Source organism: Sturnus vulgaris, chromosome 28 (assembly GCF_052056855.1).
Source record: "Sturnus vulgaris isolate bStuVul1 chromosome 28, bStuVul1.hap1, whole genome shotgun sequence".
NCBI classification, from domain to species: domain Eukaryota; kingdom Metazoa; phylum Chordata; class Aves; order Passeriformes; family Sturnidae; genus Sturnus; species Sturnus vulgaris.
In genome coordinates this window covers 1195573-1206642 of record NC_142270.1, presented here as the reverse complement: position 1 = coordinate 1206642, position 11070 = coordinate 1195573, and the positions used below count along the sequence as shown (strand labels likewise).

Sequence of the window (11070 nt, the reverse complement as noted above, 5' to 3'; positions counted from 1 at the left end):
GGCCAGGTCCTTCCCATCCTAGCCCAGGCAGAGGCCAGGTCCTTGCCATCCTAGCCCAGGCAGAGGCCAGGTCCTTCCCATCCTAGCCCAGGCAGAGGCCAGGTCCTTCCCAACCTAGCCCAGGTAGAGGCCAGGTCCTTGCCATCCTAGCCCAGGCAGAGGCCAGGTCCTTCCCATCCTAGCCCAGGCAAAGGCAGGACCCAGGGAGGGGAGGAAGGGGGAGGAAAAGAAAAGCAGATTGCAACACACCAGTCACGGAGTGAGAAGGGAAAAGCTGCTTTTCCCATCCCAGCCCAGGTAGAGGCGGGTTCCAGTCCATCCTGACCCAAGGAGAGGCAGGGGTTCGGGTGGAACACATCGGGGAGTACAAACACCTCAAGACAGTCCCTTGAGGTAAAAATGGGACAAAGAGAGAGTAAGATTCTGAGTCCCAGGGACCCACGAAGAGGTTCAAGTTCATTTGGTCCACAGGGAGACCGGGAAAATAAAGACAAAACAAGTAGTTTGCCAGAAATAGCACCAGGCAGCCCTTTGGGAGTAATATTTAGATGTTGGGACACAGGGGCAATATACAGAGGAAAAAGTAAAGAAAAATTGATTCAATATTGCATGGTGGAATGGACCAGAGAAACGATCCGTAAAGATAACCTATACTGGCCCATGTTGGGATCATTTGAGGGTTGGATTTGTCGGGCATTAAACACATATGTGGCTTGTAAAGAACCATTGAACAGAGAGGAATGTGAGTATGCTGCCCTGTGGGCAAAACAGTCCAAGCCATCCTTGATATAGACTTTAAAAGAAAAAGAGGATGAAGATTAAAAAAAGGTTACCTGGGAACCCCTCGATAATCTCCCACCTCCGTATAATACAGAAAATACAGGAGACCCCCCCTCCACGCACCCACTTCTCCTCCTGGTACTCCCACAGCTCTAAGAACTCGCTCCAGTCAAAGGAATACCAGGAGAGATAGAATCACCAGAGAGGAGGGAGATAACGACACAAAGGCTCGCCTTTACCCCCTGAGGGAAGTGCCATTAGCAGGACAACAGGCTGGCTTAATTGGATTAGTAAATGTTCCCTTGAACACAGGGGAAGTGAGAAACTTTAAAAAAGAAATGGGAAAACTATTAGAAGATCCTATAGGAGTATCGGAGAGACTAGATCAATTCCTCGGATCAAGTATGTATACTTGGATGGAATTCCAATCTATATTAAGTATCCTATTCACCATGGAAGAACAGGAAATGATCAGACAGGCTGGAATGAGGGTATGGGACTGGGAGCATCAGATTGGACCTAGGGGAGACCAGAAATGGCCATTAAATAATCCTAACTGGGATAATCAGAATGATGTCCATCGCCTGAATATGACGGACTTAAGATGGATACTCGTTAAAGGTATCTGAGAGTCAGTTCCTAAAGGACAAAATATTAATAAAGCCTTCAGTGAACAACAAAAAAAGGACGAATCCCCGACTGACTGGTTGGAGCGACTGAGGAAAAATCTCCAAATGTACTCCGGGATAGACCCTGACACACAAGTGGGTCAGGCACTCCTCAAAACCCAATTTGTTGCTCCATCATGGGGAGATATTAGAAAGAAATTAGAAAAGTTAGATGGTTGGCAAGATCGGGGGTTACAGGAATTGCTAAGAGAAGCACAAAAAGTTTACGTAAGGAGGGATGAAGAGAAGCAGAAAGCAAAAGCAAAAATCTTCATAGCTGCAGTTCGTGAAACACAGAAAGAAACCCAGCAGAAAGGGGGAGGGAAACCACGAAAACCCCACCAAAACAAGGAAATGAAGCAGGAAATAATTCACCAAGGTGAACCTGCTTTGACTGTAACAAGAAAGGTCATATAAAGAAAAATTGTAAAGAATGGATACGGGATGAAAAAATGTTCCAGGAAGATGGATAGGGGTGTCAGGGGCTGTATGTATTAGGGACCATACCATCCAAAGAGCCCTTGATAAGATTAAGGATTGGTCCCCAGGGAGAGGAGGTGGAATTTTTAGTAGATACAGAAAGCAAAAAATCCACAATTAAGCACCTAACAAAAGGGTGTAAACCTAGTATAGAAACAGCACTCGTGGCTGGAGCAAAAGGTGAACCATTTCGGGTCCCTATTATTAAAAATGTGCAAATTGAGACCCAGAACAAAATTGAATTAAAAGATCTGCTGTTACTGCCAGAGGCAGAAAATAATTTATTGGGGAGGGATTTAATAATAGCATTAGATTTGAAAATTGAAGTATCCCAAGGGCAGCTTAAAATTTTTGCTTTAACCCAAAAGGACGAGAAGCAAATATGTCCTGAGGTGTGGTACACCCCTGGAGAAATAGGGAAGTTAAAAATGAAACCTATCAAAGTGAAAATCACTGACCCCGATTTGCCTACCCTGTTTATCAATATCCAATATCACTGGAAGGGAGACAGGGCCTTAAGCCTCTCATAGAAAACCTTTTGCAACAGGGGGCTTTGGAACCATGTATGTCCCCACAGGTTGGTACAGGATTTGAGGGCTATAAATCAGCCAACTGTTACCACATTTCCCGTAGTAGCAAACCCTTACACTCTCTTACCCAGTTGTCCCCTGACTACACTTGGTATAGTGTAATAGATCTAAAGATGCCTTCTGGGCATGCCCATTAGAGGAAAGGAGCAGAGATTGCTTTGCCTTTGAATGGAAAGATCCTGATAAGGGCAGGAAACAACAACTGTGTTGGACAGTATTGCCTCAGGGCTTTACAGAATCCCCCAATCTCTTTGGACAAGCCCTAGAAGAATTAATGCAGTCTTTTGAGTCACCAGAAGGGGTGAAATTGTAGCCCGTTCATTAAAAAAAAAAAAAGGTGTCCATATTGTACTGAGTTGTGATGGTGTCATTCCTATGGTGGGTATCCCCCATTATGTGTTCAATGTAGAAGAAATAAATGTAAGGAAACTATTAAGGTACTTAATACCCTATCAGCACAAGGAGAAATCGAAATTGATGATCATAACTAATGAGAGTTATTTGAGAATGAAACAAGGGAAAAAAAAAAAAAGCCAGAGCAGAGGTATTGGCAAAAGAGTGTCAGAAGGGTTGCGTGCTGTTACTGCTGTACCTCGTACTGGAATGTTAAAGCTAAAAGCTGGGACAAAATTAAGAAACACTACCAAAAGAGAAAGACAAAGTGGGAGACCCCAGGACATATTCCCTGCTGCCGAGAAGATTAAACAAACCTCGGCTACTGGCAGCAACCCCGTAGGCCTTGAGGGAGGCAGAGGGATGAAAATGGTCATGGGAGTCATCCTATTGCTAATGATGATAAAAGGAAATAATGCTGATGCTTGTTCCAAGTGTCACCAGACAACTGGGTACGGGGATGCACGGTATCCACCCTTGCCTTCACACATATCAATTCGGCCTGCTATAATAAACACAACTTAGAAACTTGCACTATGATGGGAAGAAGTTACTGGGTAGCCAGCAATTTGGGAAAAGGAGGGTGGGCTCCATCAGCATACCAAAGTTGTCCAGAAGGAAAGACACACCTCTGCTTCACAAAAGAAGGTATGTGGGGATATTCAGATGAGGGAGGAGCGCAATATCACTACAAGGAGAAATTGATTTAAAAAAAATATAACTAAAATGTTCAAAGGAACAAAGACAAACTGTGGGGAAAGTTTTAACTTGTATGAAAAAATAAAACAACAACTCAGCGAATGGGACTTACCCACCTTGTGAAAAAAATTATTTGTAGAATTAATGAAAGAAATCACTACTGAACTGAACTGAACTCACTGTTGAATATGTAAAGGAATGCAGATGCCTAAACAATGGCCATGCAGGGCGGGGAAGGATTAAGGCCAGAACAGTTGTTACAGTGAAATCAAACAGAAATATCAAGGTGGAGTGTGTGAAAAGTTTAATAATTCTGAATGCTGCTTAGAAATTGATGGTAATGGTGAAGTAATTACTAAAATTGCAGAAGAAATAAAACGAATAGCCCATGTACTGTACAAACCTGGAACTCTATGCTTAATGATAATTGGTAAAATAACCTGTTGAGGGAGAACTCGGTGGAAGAAATTAGGGTTTATGTTAACATGTGCATTATTAGGACTACTGTTCATCCCTTGTCTTGTTCCAGGCTTCATTCGCCAAATCCAGTCAGTGGTTCAAGGAATGCAAGTTGCTACAATACCAATAGACCCTGGGAAGGCAACAAAATTAATGCCAGTAAATGAATTAAATCGAGTACAAGAGGTACTGACAAAATTTAAAGCCAGACCATGAATCAATGGGATAAAAAAAGAGAAGTGGGGAAATTGTGATAATTGATAAAAGATTCGTGTTAATCACAAAAGCATTGGGGTTTGTATAAAGCAGAATACTAAGCTCTGAAGTGAAGCATGGACACTAGATAATGGAAATTATATGATAAAATAATTCTGTTTTAAATCACCTTGTTATATTACGTTGTATTATGTTACATTATAATATGTTATGTTTTCCAAATAAGTTGTATCGGCTACCAGCTTGCAAAATCGGACTTCCCAAAAAGCCCTTCCTGCCTTTGTCTGATCAATACTGCCTATCCCAAAAATCAGACTCCCAGAACTTCTCTGGTGGTTATCTCCAAGGCCCAGATGGCTATCTGTGACTGATTATCACCCAAAGGCTTTGTGAATTTGTGTAAGGATGTTTATTCAACCACCACTGCTTATGACAACAAGAACCCAAAAATTATAGATTACAATGAGAACTCACAGTATAAGAAGAGGCTGCAAACCGAGGTTGGGTGGAGCGTGGAGTGGGCGGTGACCCCTCACGTTCCCCAGGGCGCTGCTTGCTCTGTCTATATCAAATAAAGCAATCAAAATTTTGCTGAATATCGAGACTTTTGTCTCTCATTTATAACACAAGCTTAGGTCCTAGAAGCAAGAATGTAGATTTAAAGCTTAAAGCAGAGATGTGTGAAGTTAAGAAAGTTAAACTATAGAGTTTAAGATATAGAAAGAATAAAAGTAGTTTCAAAGGTGACAAGTCTTAGAGTAGTTCTGTGTGTCAGCACAGGATTGGCTAATAAAGGTCATGCTGTAATTAGACAAAATTTCTTAGTATTGGGTTAGAAGCATAAATATCTTTATTAGCAGTGTTTTATTGGTTAAGAAATCCTTAAAAGGCCTTGTAACCATAAGTCTTGTGACTTCTAGCCATGCTCTCTTCATTTGCAACAAGAACTCATGTTTTTTTATAGAAGATAAGAAGAATAAACTGCACTTCCTAAAGCAGCTAGAAGTCTCATCTCTCTGCCTCATTTGGAAAAAGAAAATCCCAGTGGAACGTTGTATCGTGGGAACAACAAACCCACAAACTTTCAACAGCCAGGAATTGCTTTGGCTGCTCAGATTTTCTTTCCGCAGGCCCTGCTGGGTCACGCTCGGTTCTATGCGGTTCCGTGAGGTTCCATGCGGTTCCGTGGTGTCACAACGCTGCCCTGGGTTCCACCAGGCCCTGCTGTGTCACAATAGAGCCTCGGTTCCATGAGATTCCATGGAATCAATTCCATTCCACGGAATTCTGTGGAATCCCTGGGTCTAGAGGGGCTCACAGCCCCAGCCTGGCCGCCCCTTTGGACACGGCTGGATGGGGCTGGGAGCAGCCTGGCACAGTGGGAGGTGTCCCTGCCATGGCAGTGGTGGCACTGGATGGGCTCTGAGGTCCATTCCAACCCAAACCATTCCAGGATCCGGATCCTAAAAACCCCCACACCACCAGGACACAGCCCCCACCTCCAGGGAATTTGTCTAGGCAGGGAATGGCCCAATCCAGAGGCCTCCTGGATTCCTGATTTTGTTGTAATTTTCTGGAAATGTCTCAATTTGTACCTATAAACCTGGATGAGCTCACTTTTCCTTATTCGTATAGGGGACAACTGAAATGATGCTGAATTTCTCCTGAGTCTAATATCAATAACTGAATATTTAATGAAAGATAAAGCAGGCATGCAGAATAAACTGGTTTCAATGGCTGTGAACATTAAAAGTAGAAAATGACAGTGGAATTCCACTGATGCCTTTTTACCTAAAAACAGAGGCTAGACAAAATTAAGAGAATAAAAAGCAGTTATATTTGTTGAAGGCCCTTCAGGTGTATTTCAAGCAAAGTAATTTACCCCAAGTTTGCTCTCCTCAACTCACTTTTGTTTAATGTCCTAAATCCCAGGATTTAGAGAAGAACAACAGAGACACAAGGGGGGTACACATTGAAAGGAGATTTTGGAAGTCTGTACCTCTCAATACCTCAGCCAGTAGGGAAAGAGAGAGGGAAAGTAGGATTAAAAGAAGGCTGCATCCCTGAAAGATTGGAGAGACTCCATGGGTAATGTCCCATGACCTCTTCCTTTATTCGAATAAAGTTACAGGGCTCCTCTGCCTCCTTTTTGGACATAAACCTCCAAACAGAGGATTCATTTTAAATGAATTTTTTATTAAAATCCAAGCAGTGCATTAATTTTTCAGACAAGGAGAGTGAGGCCACTCATGGGCTCCACTGCAGGGCAGAGAGAGTGAAACGCCGTCAGAGAGCCCCAAAATCCTGGAGGATTCCCTCTCCAGGTGCTGAAACCCTGAGGAGCCCCTAGAAATGCGGCTAGGACCCTCAGAGATCCCTACAATGGGGCTGGGCACCCCTGGAATGGGGCAGGGACCCCCAGAGACTGTGTATTTGATGTAATTGGTGTTGCCTCTGCAGCTCCTGCAACGGGCACGATGTGGGTGGCTGAGAGGCTGGACATGACCCCAGAGGTGTCCTGGGCTGACCCCCAGCCTGGGCAGCAGCTCCGGGAGGATTCTGCCCCTGGGCCCCGCTCAGCTGAGACCCCCACCTGCAGAGCTAGGACCCCACTCAGAGGATGTGGAGCTACTGGGGCCTCTCCAGAGCCATGCCATGAGAGCTGGGAATGTTCACCTGGGGAAGGGAAGCATCCAGGGAGAGCTCCGAGCCCCTTGCAGGGCCTGAAGAGGCCCCAGGAGAGCTGGGGAGGGACTGGGAGCGCCCAGAGCTGCTCCCAAAATGGCGGTGCGACCCCGGCCCCTCCCCCACCCCGCCCTCACACCTGCCGCCCACACCCCAGGCCCGAGCCACGCCCCTTTTGGAACCCTCCTCCCGACCAATCAGATCGCTCGGTCACGGCCTGGCCACGCCTCCTCTCTGTGTCCTCACAATGTGGAACGCTGTTTGCTCCGCCCACAACCCTGGTTCTCGACTTCCATTGGCTGTCGCTAAAGCATGTTGGGCTTGGTCTGGGTATATAAAGAGGCCCGGTGGGCCCCTTTGGATCAGTTCGGGATCGGGAGCAGCGGCGGCAGGAGGAGGAGGAGACCCCAGAGAGGGGCCCCGAGGAGCGCATCGGGAGGACACCCACGGGGCGGGCGGAGATCGGCATCGTCTACCGGGCAACGATGGGCACGGAGACCCCACCGATGGCTCCGCTCCACGGAGACCACCCCACCCATCACCAAGGCGAGCACAGAAACCACCCGGCCCCTCTCAGCAATGGGAAGCGGGCGGTGATGTCCTGACCACCTCCTCCCATCCCCACACAGGACAAGGACAGAGATGGCCCGCCCCCCCCCCCACCCCCCCCCCCCCCACCCCATAGCGGAGGAGCGGCAACGACGGGCGCGGAGACCCCACCGATGACTCCGCTCCACGGCGACCACCCTACCCATCACCAAGGTAAGGGCGAACAGAGACCCCTCCCACCCCCTCTACTGCAAAGGAGGACGGACGTGACCTGACCCCTCTATCCCCACAGTGGGTGAGGACAGAGATGATCCCGATCCGACCCCACCGATGACTCCGCTCCACGGCGACCACCATACCCATCACCACGGTAGGCATCAACAGAGACCACCCAGCTCCCCTCTATTGCAGAGGAGGACATGACCTGACCACCCCCCCCCATCCCCAGAGGGGGTGTGGATGGAGGTAATTCCGACCTCTCTCTCCTATGTAGGGGAAAACGACAACAACGGGTGCGGAGATCCCACCAGGAATTCCTCCGCTCCATGGAGACCACCCCACCCATCATCAAGGTACACAGAGAGGCCACCCAGCCCCCTCCCAGTAATGGGAAGCGGGTGGAGATGACCCTGCCCCTTAATCCCAACAGTGGGTGATGACAGAGGTGACCCAGCTGCCCCATAGGGGAGGAGCTGCAACGAGGGGCGCGGAGACCCCACCGGTGACTCCGCTCCACGGAGACCGCCCTAGCCCACACCGAGGTAAGCACAAACCACAAACTGAGACCACCCGGCCGTCTCCCAGTAAGGAGAGGAGGAGTGAGATGACCTGACCCTCATCCCCATACAGGACCAGGACCGAGACCGCCGGGCCCCTCCGTCCCGGGGGCCGTCCCGGGGGAGGGCCGGCCCCGCCGGGCCCCTCCGTCCCGGGGGCCGTCCCGGGGGAGGGCCGGCCCCGCCGGGCCCCTCCGTCCCGGGGGCCGTCCCGGGGGAGGGCCGGCCCCGCCGGGCCCCTCCGAGGCCCGGCTGCCCGGCCGCCATCCACTAGGGGTGGCGGTTAGGAGTAGACCCGCTACCTCCTTAGTTGGGGGACGGAGAAGAGCCCGGACCCCCCCGATCACGGGGCTGAGGACGGGATGGCCCGGTCGTCACCCACTAGGGGTGGAGGCTTGGAGTAAACCCCGACCCCTCCGTAGCTGGAGGAGGGAGAAGAAAAGGATCCCGAAGCGCGAGCAAGGTGAGGATGACGGAGAAACCCCAGCTCCTCCATAGCGGAGGACGGAGGCGATCCTGGCCCCCTCATTAAAGTGAGGAGGATGGAGGCTCGGTGCTCTCAAATGGAAAGATGAGACCCCACAAGAGGAGACAGACAGAAACCCGCTTCCCCCGTTGGCAGGAGGACGGAGACTCCCTGGCTCTCACTCTACCAGGGTGAGAAGGATGCAGACCTCCCCGATCATCTAGCGGGGTGAGGGGGACAGGGATACTTCCCCAGAGCCCCTTCAGGCATGCCCCGGGCCGAGAGGGACAAGAGACCTGTTGAGCATCCCCCAGGCTCCGGGCAACTTAAATTTGGCAGAAATAATTTTACATGTTTACAAAGCATTTCATGCTTTGCCTGATGATGACTCTCCCAAGGAGTCCCTTGAGATGAAAATGAAACCAATTATTTGTGAAACAAATCACAATCCCCCTCCAGCCCTCCCCTGGGTGAGGAGTAGGGACAGCCCGGGCTTGTCCCCATCCCTGTCATACAGGGGGAGTGCTGGGGGGTCTCTACCCCTGTATTGGGGGCTATGAGGGTGATTTGTCTTTCTCCCCTCGGGGATTCCAGTGCCCCTGGGGCTGTGGGAGATGCTTCTGGGGTTTAGGATGAAGGTGTGTCTATTGCTGTCATGCTGGGGGATTCTCAGGAGGTCGCCCCAATTAAAGCAGGGAGATGGGGGCTGGGGGTTCTCAGGATGTCACCCCCTTAAAGGAGGGAGACAGGACCATCTGACCCCCCAGTTATGGGTGGAGGTCCCTGGGCCTCCTTAGATCTGTGATAGTTGGAGAGCCTCTCCAACTCCCCAGCATGAGAGTGACAGACACCCTAGACCTCCCAAACATTTCCCAAAGCCAGAGGGACGGGCTTTGAACTGAGCATCTCGGAGCCACTGGCTGAATTAAGATTGCCAGGCAGCAAAATCAACAGCAGATAAGATAATTTGGCTGATAATTAATTTGGCTGATAATTAATTTGGCTGATAATTAATTTGGCTGATAATTAATTTGGCTGATAATTAATTTGGCTGATAATTAATTTGGCTGATAATTAATTTGGCTGATAATTAATTTGGCTGATAATTAATTTGGCTGATAATTAATTTGGCTGATAATTAATTTGGCTGATAATTAATTTGGCTGAGCTTGAGTCTCTCAACGAGGCACTTACAATGAAAATGCGACCAAAGCACAAACCCCTGGTCTTCCCCCAGGGCGGGGAGCACCGGACAGCCAGAGATCTCTTCCATCCCTATCACACTTGGGGAATTGTTGAGCCTTGAAGTGATGGCCAGGCTTCAAGGCTCCAATGGGTTAAGAGGCACAGGGACACCCTCCCTGAGTCTCTCTAAGGTCTCCTCCAGTGTGAGAGGGACAGAGACCCCTCGAGCATTCCCCGGGCTCTGGATGAAATAAAAATAAAACCGACAGAGGTGTGACAACGCATAACGGGCTTGGACTGATTATTTATTAAAGTGTGAACAAGGTCAAATCTAAAGAGTGCTATGGGTTTTGTTTAATGGGAAATGTCAGGTTGAGGGAGGTGGAAAGAGAATGGGTGGGGGGGGGAAGCGAGAGAGTGGCAGAGAGATAAAAGTAGAAAAAGCCAGGGATGATTCTCAGCACAGTTCTGGGCTTGGCTTTTTGGATTCATTCTTCCTCAGCCTTATGCTGCTAGAATGGGCAAAAAGTCCTTCCTGGGAATGGCTAAGGATTTGGGAAGGGACTGGGATGGGGCTTAAGAGTTGGAATTGGATGTAAGGTTAGGGTTAAACGTGGGCTATGGTTTAGGGCTGCGGGTTTAGGAAGGAGCTGGAATTGAGGCTGGGTTTGGGGTCAACATTAATCCAGCCCCATTTCTGGGGTGCCCAGACTCAGGAGCAGGGGTCTCTGGGGGTCCCAAACACATTTCTAGTGGTCCTAAGCCCAGGGGGAGGGGTTTCTGGGGTGCCCAGACCTATAGGGTGGGGGTGTCGTTGTTGGGAACTTTTAGACCTACCTGTTGCCTTCCCGCTTGTTAATAAAGCGTTTTTATCTCTTCACATTCATTTCTTACTGAGGGAAAGGGATTGTTGGAATCCTGAAGAAGGGTAACTCAGGCCATTAAGTTCTGCTGTCAATTTTCTCTTACACCAGGCTGATGACAGATTCATCACTTGCCTCACGTGCAGGGATCCCAAGCCCATGTCTGGGGGTGCCCAGGTGCACGGGATGGGGTCTCAGGGGGGCCGAGACCCATTTCTGGTGGTCCCAGGCCCATGGGGTGGGGTCTCTGGGGGTGCCCAG

At 49.2% G+C, this 11070-nt stretch overlaps 1 protein-coding gene across 1 annotated transcript; it reads left to right on the top strand.

The window, feature by feature from the left end:
• Positions 1-7326: 7326 nt before the first annotated feature.
• LOC148220969 (uncharacterized) lies at positions 7327-10282 on the top strand. The gene is made up of 5 exons (XM_088180083.1): positions 7327-7732; positions 7812-7889; positions 8013-8091; positions 8169-8280; positions 8369-10282. Exons 3-5 carry the CDS (start codon positions 8065-8067, stop codon positions 8791-8793), a joined length of 564 nt encoding a protein of 187 aa, XP_088036209.1. The 5' UTR covers positions 7327-7732; positions 7812-7889; positions 8013-8064; the 3' UTR covers positions 8794-10282.
• The last annotated feature ends 788 nt before the right edge of the window (positions 10283-11070 follow it).